This window comes from Lagenorhynchus albirostris, chromosome 15, assembly GCF_949774975.1.
Source record: "Lagenorhynchus albirostris chromosome 15, mLagAlb1.1, whole genome shotgun sequence".
Classification (NCBI taxonomy): Eukaryota; Metazoa; Chordata; class Mammalia; order Artiodactyla; family Delphinidae; genus Lagenorhynchus; species Lagenorhynchus albirostris.
In genome coordinates this window covers 23,428,325-23,440,767 of record NC_083109.1, presented here as the reverse complement: position 1 = coordinate 23,440,767, position 12,443 = coordinate 23,428,325, and the positions used below count along the sequence as shown (strand labels likewise).

Genomic DNA, 12,443 nt, shown 5'->3' with positions numbered 1-12,443 from the left:
GCAGAATGCAAAGCCAGTCCTATCTGTCAATCCAGACAGCTACACCAGACTTAATTTCTGTGGCAGAAGCTCTACCTTTATTTACTTCAAATAAATGTATTAGTACTTGTTCCCAGTAGACAGCCTTCTTAAATCTTCTGATTTTAAGGTATGAAATAAGACAATAGGTTGATTTCTTCCTAGGTGAAATAAGGCACTTCCCCCTTCAGTGGTTATAAGTGGGTTTCATTCTCAAGATCTGAGCATGCTGGAATTGTCCCTACACCTAACTAGGGCCTAGACCTGTGCTGTCCGATATGGTAGCTGCTAGCCACCTGTGGTTACTGAGCACTTGAAATGTGGTTACTCTGAATTGAGATGGGCTGTAACTTGTAAAATACACAAGGGAGGGAATTCCCTGGTGGTCCAGTGGTTAGGACTCTGTGCTTTTAGCACCGAGAGAGGGCCTGGGTTCAATGCCTGGTCGGGGAATTAAGATCCTGCTAGCCATGCAGCGTGGCCAAAACAAAACAAAAAACCACACTGGTTTTCAAATAGTACAAAAAAAAAAAAAAAAAGAAACACCCAGGAATGTAAAATATCTCAATAATTTAAAATTATTGACTACATGTTGGAATGATGTTTTAGATGTATTGGGTTAAATAAAATATATTCTTAAAATTAATTTCACTTTTTTTAACTTCCTAAAGTGACAACTAAAAATTGAAAATTACCTATGTGGCTTCCATTTATGGCCCTCATATTCCTATTGGACAGCACTGGCCTCATTGGCTTTCTCAGTAGGGTTCCAAGAGAGAATTAAGCTCTAATGCCCAAGGCATCTGTGACCTCTAATGAATTGACTTCTGCAAATTGAGAATGTTAGTAGAATGATAAACCACTCTTGGGAGAATTGAGAAAATAACCTTTGTGTTCTGTTTTCAAATGAGGAACCCTAATTGAGAAAGTCCGGAGGTTTTAAACCTCTGGGCAGCGTACCATGTTGAGATGTGGGATATAATAAGCAGGCCTTTTTATTAAGTGTAGGATTTCACACCAGATAGGATCAATTTAATAGAGAACTGGAGTTTTCCAAGCTTACTGTTAACACTTGCCTGAGGCATTCCTCCCCAGTCAGAATTTTCTGAAGCAGGATCTGGGAATGCTAATTGTTAACAACCTTCCCAGATAATTCTTACTGTAATAATAGTTTGGGAAACACTGAACTTCTGTATGGTCAGCCCCAGTTTGTATGTGGTATCAAAATGAAGAAGGTTTGCCAGTATCTAATATATAGTTCAAATCCCCTTTAAAAATTGCTTGGAATAAGTTCATTGACACGGTGGAGTCTTGAGCTCTCTAGATTGTACAGACCTTATTGGAACAGGATCTGAGCTGTTTGGGGAAGGTTGTTTGTGTTTAATTTGGAATGTGTGTGATCTCCAAGTTCCCACTCTTGGAACAAAATAATGTTGGCACACTGAGAAGATTGAACACAGGAAGAGCCAAAGAGTTCAGCACTCTCATCAGGTTTGCGTCCTCAGAGCTCAGCCCTGTCTCCTTTGGCCATTTGACATGGCAGATCTGAAGCTGCTGGTCTTAGATGATGAGTCTTTTCTCTCCCTTCCCCATTCCCCTCCCATTTCCTTCCCTTCCTCCCTCTTCTTTCTCCTGGCTGCTGCTTTCTCTCATTTCAACCCTCATCAGACCCCCAGCCCTACCTTTGCCTCAAGCTTCCCAATTTCTTTTCTTTTCTTGTTTTAAAATTAATTAATTAATTAATTTTTGGCTGCATTGGGTCTTCGTTGCTGCGCACAGGCTTCCTCTAGTTGCAACGAGCAGGGGCTACTCTTCACTGCTGTGTGTGGGCTTCTCATTGTGGTGGCTTCTCTTGTTGCAGAGCACGGGCTCTAGGCGTGTGGACTTCAGTAGTTGTGGCACACAGGCTCAGTAGTTGTGGCTCGCGGGCTCTAGAGCACAGGCTCAGTAGTTGTGGCGCACGGGCTTAGTTGCTTTGCAGCATGTGGGATTTTCCTGGACCAGGGCTCGAACCCGTGTCCCCTACATTGGCAGGCGGAGTCTTAACCACTGTGCCACCAGGGAAGTCTCCCACTATTTCTTTTCTTTTATTTTTTTCTTTTGCCTGCCTTTTGGATTCTCACCTTTCCTCATGGGGGAGAACTTCTTAAGTGTTAGGTTTAAAAATACAGAGTGAGGGACTTCCCTGGTGGCGCAGTGGTTAAGAATCAGCCTGCCAATGCAGGGGACGTGGGTTCGATCCCTGGCCTGGGAAGATCCTACATGCCGTGGAGCAACTAAGCCTGTGCACCACAACTACTGAGCCTGTGCTCTATAGCCCGCGAGCCACAACTACTGAGCCCATGCGCCACAACTACTGAAGCCCCCGCGCCTTGAGCCCCTGCTCCGCAACAAGAGAAGCCACTGTAATGAGAAGCCTGCACACTGCAATGAAGAGTAGCCCCCGCTGGCTGTAACTAGAGAAAGCCCGTGCATAACAACGAAGACCCAACGCAGCCAAAAATAAATAAATAAACTTAAAAAAAATTGAGTGAGTACTATCTAAGGGTTTAACTTCTGCACTGCTAAATTATGTCAGGGCTGGATTTTCCAGTGTTAAGCAGCCTTGCCTGGCACTGACTATCAAATAGCATAGTCTCCTGAGAATTTTCTGGAATTGTTTTTAAGAGGTTGTAAATGTTGACATTCTTTTTGGTTCTTCAAAATTAGGACAATGCCAAGCTAACCAATTTAGCAAGTAGAAGTAGAAAATAATAATCAAGCCATAGTCCCAGGGTACACATTTTAAGAATTAGCCTGCCTGGTGGATTTCCTGAGTATTGTATAAACCAAATTTTGATAAGAAGATTTGATTGTGATAAAAATGACTTTTCTGTTGCCTTTGTACCCTCATATTTTAAAGCAGCCACGTTGGGGTATTTAAAGAGAGGGTTTCAGGAGATAAATATATGAATAGAGCTGGGTCATAGGAGAAACCAAAAAGATTCAGGAGGTCAGTCTGCAGGGTGTCTGCGTCTCCTAAAAGGAAGTAATTTCTCACCCATTTCACTTTTTTTTTCCCTTTTGGCTTAAGTAAGAATTCCCTTTCAGGGCCTATTTATCATGCAAGGATGTGTGTGGATGTTTATAATATGTTTTATTTACATGTAATATGAGGATTGGTCACTAAGAAACTACATACCTATTTTTGTGTGGTTTTATATACATTGTAGCTGTGGACTCAAACTCTCAAACTTTGCAACCAATAACATTGGAATTGAGAAGACGGAAGATATCAAAAGGAAGTGAAGTCCCATTAAAACGTCCTCGGCTTGACAAAAATTCATGTGAGTCTTCAGTTTGTGTATGTGTGGCTAGAACTTGACATCCATTGGGTTAATTCCCCTGTGTCCATCTTGTCCCCTGTTCCTTATAGGCGCTGATGCTTGTCCTTGATCACAGGGGCTAGTGTGAGTGGGATGTGGTTGGATCAGAGGAGTTCTGCTAGAGGAAAAATAAATCTCAGAGCACAGGCTGTGTTAATGTTGGGGTCAGTGGTGTTGTCTCTATGCCCATAAACTCCATCTGATATGAATTCCACTGGAAATTTAATGGCTTAGGAAGGGATGGATTTCATATGCTGAGTGAAACTTTAAAAATACTATTTACTGATTTTACTGTATAGTACAGGGAACTATATTCAATATCTTATAATAACCTATAGTGGAAAAGAATCTGAGAAAGAACATATATATATATGTACACACATACATATGTACGTATATATATGTACATACCTGAAACTGTCACTTTGCTGTACACCTGAAACTATCCCAACATTGTAAACCAACTACACTTCCATTAAAAAATTACTATTTATTGATTTTTTTAAAAGTACCCTGTTGGCTCCAGAAAGGATTTGTGATGGCTTTAAGGCTCTGTAAACTTACTGACTTGGGAAGTTAGTATGTAGACTTCTATGTTGGAAAGCCCCAAAATAAAACTTGTCAAGATTGAGACATGACCTTGGCACATATTTTCAGATCATGAATCCTTAAATTAGGAAAATTATATCCTGGCAGAAAGACTGTACCTGTACTTAAAACTATAAACCAGGATAGGGTATTTCCTTTCATCATTGATCTAATATTCTAGAAGTCTCTGGTTGAAGCCCTTATAGAGGCAGCCAGTCCAGAAATCTGTAGTAGCAGAATTATTTCTTCAGGTCTCTTGACTACAACTCTCTTAATGGTTTATAGCCCAGGAAAAGTCAAAAAACTACTCGGAAAACACTGACAAAGACTTATCAAGGAGACGGTCCTCCAGGCTGTCCACTAATGGGACCCACGAGATCCTAGATCCTGACTTGGTTGTATCAGATTTGGTTGATACGGTTACTACTGATCCTTTGCAAAACACATCATCTGGTACCAAGGAGTCTGAAGAAGGTGAGTCAGAGTCTGTTCTGGAATGGTCTTGCCAACATGCTCCCTGTCTAATGAGAACCAGTCTAAATCAGTCATTGTGTACTGCCTTATACAAGTTTTAGATGGTCTTGAAATCAAGTTATTGAATTGGCTGCAGTGTTTCTTATATTCTTCACTGAAGATTTAATAGATAAACTTTTGTTTGCATTTGTGATTGGTTTTGCTTATATATGTCTGAATGTTGGGTTGGAGGTGCAGTGCTTGAAGAGCCCTGTTCCTGTCTCTGTCTTTCTGATGCCATCTCACTCCAGTCCCTCTGCCTTTTTGTTAATATTTCCAGCAGATCCTCCCTTCACTTTAGCTTCTTATTAGCCTTCGTCTTTGATATGCTCACAGCCCTGGCTATGTGTGTTGGAACCTGTGAATGTATTCTTGTATACCATGAAATGAATGGTTTCCTCTAAAAAGACCCTGGCTTTATCAGGTTTTTTTTTGTTTTAAATTATTGATTAACTTATTTATTTTTGGCTGCGTTGGGTTTTCGTTGCTGCCCGTGGGCTTTCTCTAGTTGTGGCGAGTGGGGGGCTACTCTTCATTGCGGTGCGCAGGCTTCTCATTGCGGTGGCTTCTCGTTGCAGAGCACAGGCTCTAGGAGCATGGGCTTCAGTAGTTGTGGCTTATGGGCTCTAAGAGCGCAGGCTCAGTAGTTGTGGCTCGCGGGCTGTAGAGTGCAGGCTCAGTAGTTGTGACCCATGGGCTTAGTGGTTCCATGGCATGTGGAATCTTCCCGGACCAGGGCTCGAACCCGTGTCCCCTGCATTGGCAGGTGGATTCTTAACCCACTGTGCCACCAGGGAAGCCCCTTTATCAGTCTTTTGTGGGACTTTTGGTTCTCAGATTATGTACATGTATATGTTCCCCAATCTTTCTCTTTTTCTTCTAGGTCAGTTGAAATCTCCTTTGGAAGCTGGCCAGGTCTCATCAGCACTAACTTGCCACTCCATTGGGGATGGATTGGGGCCTGCAGGCTTGGAGTTGAACTGCAAGTCAATGGGCGAAAACACTATGAAAACGGAACCGGCTTCCCCCCTTGCTGAGTTACAAGAGATTTCTACGGTGGCAGGTTCATATTTAGAGTTAACATAACCCTCTTCTTATACTTTTGCTTCTCCTTTGATTGTGAACTAAAAAAAAATGGATTTTCCTAATGATTTTTTTTAACCTTTTATTAATAATATTTTCTTATTTTAATGCTATATACATTTAAAAAATGCTATATACTTGTCATTTCTGATATTGCCAATTTGGGTTTCCTCTCTTTTCTTGATTAGTATAGCTAGGGATTTATCAATTTTTGTTGATAATTTCAAAGAACCAACATTTTACTTTAGTTTTCTCTTTGTTTTTTTTTTAATGTCATTGATTTCTGTTTTGATCTTTAGTGTTTTCTTCCTTTAAATGTTTCTAGAAACATAGGTCATTAATTTTAGATTTTTCTTCTTTTCCAATATGAGTATTTAAAGTTTTAAAATTTCCCACTAAGCACTGCTTCAGCTACATCCTACGAATTTTGGTATGTTGTATTTTCATTTTCATTCAATTCAAAATATTTACGATTTATTCGTTGACTGTGGGTTACTTAGAAGTGTGTTGTTTCATTTCCAAGTATTTATTTGTTTGTTTTTTTAAATTGATTAATTTTTGGTTGCATCGTGTCTTCGTTGCTGCGCACGGGCTTTCTCAAGTTTCGGCGAGCAGGGGCTACTCTTTGTTGCTGTGCGCAGGCTTCTCATTGCAGTGGCTTCTCTTGTTGCGGAGCACGGGCTCTAGGCGCGTGGGCTTCAGTAGCTGTGGCTTGCGTGGTCTAGAATTCAGGCTCCATAGTTGTGGTGCATGGGCTTAGTGGTTCCATGGCATGTGGGATCTTCCCGGACCAGGGCTCAAACCTGTGTGCCCTGCATTGGCAGGCGGATTCTTAACCACTGTGCCACCAGGGAAGTATTTTGTAGATACCTTATTGTTACGATTTATAATGTAATTCCATTATAGTCAAAGAACATACTCTGCAGGATTTCAATCTTTTTTGTTTTTGTTTGTTTTTGGCTGTGCCGCACAGCATGTGTGATGTTCCCGACCAGGGATTGAACCTGGGCTGTGGCAGTGAAAGTCTGGAATCCTAACCAGTAGGCCACCAGGGAACTCCTGAACTGTCCCCTTTGTAATGTGAAGTATAACTCTGGCTTTGGTGATTGTCTTTTACTTGAAGTGTACTTTGTCTGATATTACTCCAGCTTTCAAAAAAGGTACTCCAGCTTTCTTTTGTTTTTTGTATGCATGGTATATCTATCACTTTTCTTTCAATATAACTATGTCTTTAAGTTCAAAGTGTGTCTTTTATAGATAGATAGTTGGGTTTGGATTTTAACTGCAATGTTTAGTCACATTAAATGAAATTATTGATATGGTTGCTTTTAGGTCTACCATCTCGCTTTTTGTTTTCTGTTTATCCTATGTTTTGTTCTTCTACTTCTTTCTTGTTTTTTCAGGTCAATTGAATTTTTTAAAATCCCATTTTAATTCATCTATTAGCTTTTAGCTCTACTTGTTAGCATTTGTTTTAGAGGTTACTCTAGACATTATGATATATATATATATCCTTTTCATGGTTTAGAGTTAATATTGAACCACCTTATATAAAATGTTGTATAATCCATTAACACCCCCTTTTTATGCTCTAGTTAAGACATGAATTGTATCTATATGTACTGTAAAGTCCACAATTTAGTATTATAATTTTTGCTCTAAACAATTATGTATTTTAAAGAATAATACAAAAGAGATAGTGCTTTACACACGTATCTACCATATCTAGTGTTCTTCATTTCTTCTTCTTCTTCCTCTTTTTTTTTTTCTGTAGTGCAGGTTTCCTGGTGACATTCTTTTGGTTTTTGTTTATTTGAACGTAACTTCATTTAATTTTCATTCTTAAAGGATATTTTCACTGGATATAGAATTGTGGGTTTACAGTTTTTTCCTTTAAGTACTTTAAAGATGTTGTTCACGGTCCTCTATTGTTTCTGAAAGGAAGTTAGTAACCATTCATATTGTTGTTTCCCTGGTTGTAATGTGTTTTCTTTCTCGCTGCTTTCAAGATTTTCTTCTTTATCTTTGGTTTTTAGCAGTTTAACTACGATGTATTTAAATTTGTTTTAGTTTTGTATTTAACCTGCTCGAGATTCACTGAGCTTGAATATGAAAATTGATTTATTTCATCAAATTTATGTTAGACCTTTAGATACTGTCCCACAGGTCACTGGGACTCTGTTGTCTTTTTTGTTTTCATTTAGTTTTCTCCCCTCATTTTCAGATGGAAAACTTTTTTTTTTTTTTTTTGTGGTATGTGGGCTTCTCACTGCTGTGGCCTCTCCCGTTGTGGAGCACAGGCTCCGGACACGCAGGCTCAGCAGCTCAGCGGCCATGGCTCATGGGCCTTACCGCTCCACGGCATGTGGGATCTTCCCGGACCGGAGCACAAACCCGTGTCCCCTGCGTCGGCAGGCGGACTCTCAACCACTGCGCCACCAGGGAAGCCCGGTTTTACTTTTTAAGTTGTATTTTTTAAAATGAGGTTTAGCAGTGTTTCATTTTTTCTTTTTTGCTGTACGCGGGCCTCTCACTGTTGTGGCCTCTCCCGTTGTGGAGCACAGGCTTCGGATGCGCAGGCTCAGTGGCCATGGCTCATGGGCCCAGCCGCTCCGCGGCACGTGGGATCTTCCCAGACTGGGGCACAAACCTGTGTCCCCTGCATCGGCAGGCAGACTCTCAGCCACTGCGCCACCAGGGAAGCCCCTTCATATGTTTATTGAATATTTTTATTTATTTATTTTTGTGAATTGTCTTTTCATATTCTTTGCCCACTTCCCCTAGGATTATTTGTTTTTGTTATTGATTTGCCAAGTGTCCTTTGTATATTATTATTATTAGTTAATTAATTTATTTTTGGCTATGTTGGGTCTCTGTTGCTGCACGTGGGCTTTCTCTAGTTGTGGCGAGTGGGGGCCACTCTTCATTTTGGTGCACAGGCTTCTCATTGCGGTGGCTTCTCTTGTTGTGGAGCGGGGCTCTAGGCAAGCAGGCCTCAGTAGTTGTGGCACATGGACTCAGTAGTTGTGGCACGCGGGCTCAGTAGTTGTGGCACACGGGCTTAGTTGCTCCGCGGCATGTGGGATCTTCCCGGACCAGGGCTCGAACACCTGTCCCCTGTATTGGCAGGTGGATTCTTAACCACTGCGCCACCAGGGAAGTCCCATACATTGGTGTCACTTTTATTTATTGTATTTCATAATACTTAAATTAAAAAATTTAAATCTACTTTCTTTTTTCCTCAGTATTTGAAATATATAGTTATGATCATAGTATGTGTATAATCAGTATTATTCCATATGCATTTTCCCATATTATAAACTCCATATTAAAATCATTTTAATTATAATATAAGCCACCCTTTAAAGATCTTGATGAGATCAAAATATGTCTTCTACCCATGGCTCATGTTCCAAGGTTTGATTAACATTCATCTTTAAAAATTTGTTTATTTTGTAAAGTTTGACTTATCATTAATTGAAAGAGGTAGAATAGGGTAGAAGGGAATTAGTATAGGTAAATTCTCGTGTTTCCTAAATACCCATGAAGGCTGAAGGACTTGTAGGATAGCCCTCTTGTGGACTCAGCTATATTCTGAACTAAGGCAGATTTAATGGGGGGAAGACATGGCCTTATTGGAGAATTTAGCCAGAAAAAAGTTATGGGATCAAAACTCATGAAATTCTATTGATGACTTGGTTCTGGACCTGGGAAGTGTTCCTTTGATAAACCTGGGTGGTCTGTAACTTTCTTCCTTCACTTGTGTGGAGAGGATAGGCCCTGTAGTTCCCAGAGCAGAGCTTCCTGGGTATGTATGAGCCCAGAGGAAGAATGAAGAAACTTGTGGAGATTTGTGGGTCATGCATTGTTCTTGGAGAATAATGTGCAGACAAGCTTTTTGTGAGAGACTCAGGGAAATAGTAGAGGTTAAATGAAATTGTCTTCCTGTAGTTAGGGCCTGAAAGGTGTGAAGAGATGCTGCACACATGGATGTGGAAGCTCTGGTTGTGTATCTTGTTTTGCTCAGTTCGGTTAGAGTGTCCTGTTGACCTGCTACGTAATAGGCGCTGTGCTAATAAGCATCAGTGGTGGCAGATCAGTCAGACTTAGTGCCTGCCTGGGAGGCATGACGTTTAAGCTGAATCTTGATGGATGTATAGCACTGTCCCATGAGTAACACATGAGGCTTAGGTATTCCAGTAGACGAAGCTATATGAATAGAGGATGTAGCACATCTCTTATTAGGCTATTTGAAATGGAGAGAAGGTAGTCAGTTGAATATTTAGTGATTCTGTATTTTGACACTACATACTTGTGACTTTACTTAATATAAGCTATCATGAAATCTATACACGTATATACTCATTTGTGTTATACTAAATATAAATCTAATTTATATATTTAATAATAAATGTAAGGTTTGAAATTCTTTGCCTTTCTTCTGGAAAGGCAAATTTCAAACATTAATAGTAATTTAAATTTGGTCCAGTGCTTAGGGCTCAGCGCTTTCACTGCTGTGGCCTGGGTTCGATCCCTGTTTGGGGAACTAAGATCCTGTAAGCTGTGCGCGTGGCAAAAAAAAAAAAAAAAAAGGTAATTTAAATTATAAATAGAAAATTTTACAGTGTTAAAAGGTTAATGACATTTAAATTTTTTTTAATAAGAGTTTTCTGTAAAGACTAAGTGTCTACAGAATTGCATACTTTTGTTTGGATAATTTCAATTTAGATTGGAGGGGCAGATTTTCTTCTTTTTTTTAAAAAAATAAATTTATTTATTTATTTTTGGCTGTGTTGGGTCTTCGTTGCTGTGCGCGGGCTTTCTCTAGTTGGGGTGAGCAGGGGCTACTCTTCGTTGTGGTGCTTGGGCTTCTCATTGCGGTGGCTTCTCTTGCTGCAGAGCACGGGCTCTAGGTGCTCGGGCTTCAGTAGTTGTAACATGTGGGCTCAGTAGTTGTGGCGCACGGGCTTAGTTGTTCCGCGGCATGTGGGATCTTCCCAGACCAGGGATCCAACCCTTGTCCCCTGCATTGGCAGGCAGATTCTTAACCACTGCACCACCAGGGAAGTCCCCTTCTTCTTTTTTTTTTTTTTTTTTGGTCTTGATCAGATTCTGTGTAGTTAACATAAATGCAGTGGCAGAGCAGTTCTTTGAAAATAGTAAACTGAAAGTACTCAAGTATCATTCCTGGCTCATCCCTGGTGCCTTTATGTTGGTCTTCTGTTCCACTGGGTCCAGAGTGTTATGCCTCAGCCATGTGAGCTTGTGGATACAAGGGCTCTCTCCTTTCTTGCTGAGCCTCCTCTCAGTGGCAGGGCTCCTCTCCTCAGCCTCCTTTCTTTCCTGTGGGGGAAATTATTAGACTTGATGCACAAATTTGGTGGAAATTTAATCTCAGAATTTAGTAGTCCATGTTTTGGCATGGAAAACTCTCTATAACAGCCATGTCCCTTAACTCAGCAGACTGAGCTCTTCATTATGCTGTCTTAAGGGTGGTGTTACATTAGACATCACTTGAAATTGGAAATGAATTGTTCCTACGCCACTGGGAAATATGCTGAGCAGATGAGATGAGTGAGAGGACTAGGTCAGAGGCTAAATCCCAGTGCTTGTTTTAAAGTTTTCACACACATACAGTTTCTGTCTCATGTCAGTTAATTTAGCTGCATCTCTGGTTTGTGGAGAAGATGGAAATAAGTTAAAGTGAGGGTGGTACAGGTGAGTCTTGGGAAAGATGATAGGAAGATTTTTTTGTTGTCTTGCTTCTTTATGTTGCACGTAGGATTTTCTGGGGAATAATTTTGAAACCACTGCAACTAACTGAAGCACTTGCCCATTTTCCAAGAGAGTGTATAGTAATGGTAATGGTCCAATTACCTGGATCTTGAGCTATGAGGAGTAAAAGCAGCATGGATCCCATTGCTGTTCTCTTCTGGAGTAGGCGGTAAGCTATTTGCTTTCATGACTTAATGCCAGAGGGGAATGCAGTTGAAATTGTTCTACTTGGGTAAGCATTTGTGTATTCTGTAAAACAGAAATTAGAATAGATGTCTTTAGAAGTTGCAATCTCAGATTAGTCTCTAAATCTGGGCCCGGACTATTTGGTCATTCACAGATAACCAGGGCTGTTGGAAAATGGGCTGCCGTCCATTCATTCATTTCAGTCAGGGAATATTTAACAAGTACCTACTAAGTGGCAGACTCTCTTCTAAGCTGTGTCATTTGTGAATATTCTACATGAACCATAGAATGAACAAGAGAGAAGACCCAATAGAAGTACAGGCTTATTCAGCTAATTTTTTTTTTTTAACTAAATACCTGTTAGAAATGGGGTACTACCACGAGGTGTAGCGTCCCATTGTTATGTTGTTAGTTATAAAATGAATAGGAAGTTATTTGTCACAATTATTAAATGTTTATAGATGATTTACTTGTAAATTAACCAGGTTAGTTTCAGTGTAATGCCTATAATAGTTCTTGCAAATGATTTATTCTTAAATTAACATGGTCCGGTTTAGTGTAATGCTTACGATAGTTTAGGTTTCAGACACTTGTGTTCTTCCATGTTTTCTTGGGTAGGAGAGTCATTGACCTATAGCCACTGTAGTTTGGGGAGTTGGGAGTGTCTGTAGTCTGTCATCAGACATATAGTGGTTGAACATTGGCTGAGAATTCATTGTTCTGGGGGTTAGAGAAATGAATGAGACATCTGGTCAATGTCCTTGTAGGTCTTTCTGTCCAGAGTAAGACTGCAGGTACCTGCATTACAAGAGAGACAGTTAAGGTGGTGTCATGAGAAATACTTAAAACTATGGGAGAGATAACTGACAGTGATAATGTGTGCCTGACACATGGAAGTTGAACTCAGGATTAGCT

The 12,443-nt window shown here is 40.3% G+C and overlaps 1 protein-coding gene across 3 annotated transcripts in view; it reads left to right on the top strand.

Moving 5' to 3' along the window:
- Positions 1 to 12,443, top strand: part of PHF20 (PHD finger protein 20) — a 133,111-nt gene that overhangs the window by 60,202 nt on the left and 60,466 nt on the right. For all 3 annotated transcript variants that reach the window (XM_060122866.1, XM_060122868.1, XM_060122867.1), the window contains 3 exons: positions 3,231 to 3,344; positions 4,257 to 4,445; positions 5,368 to 5,547. In XM_060122866.1, coding sequence (XP_059978849.1) covers positions 3,231 to 3,344; positions 4,257 to 4,445; positions 5,368 to 5,547 — 483 coding nt within the window. The remainder of the gene's footprint in view (positions 1 to 3,230; positions 3,345 to 4,256; positions 4,446 to 5,367; positions 5,548 to 12,443) is intronic.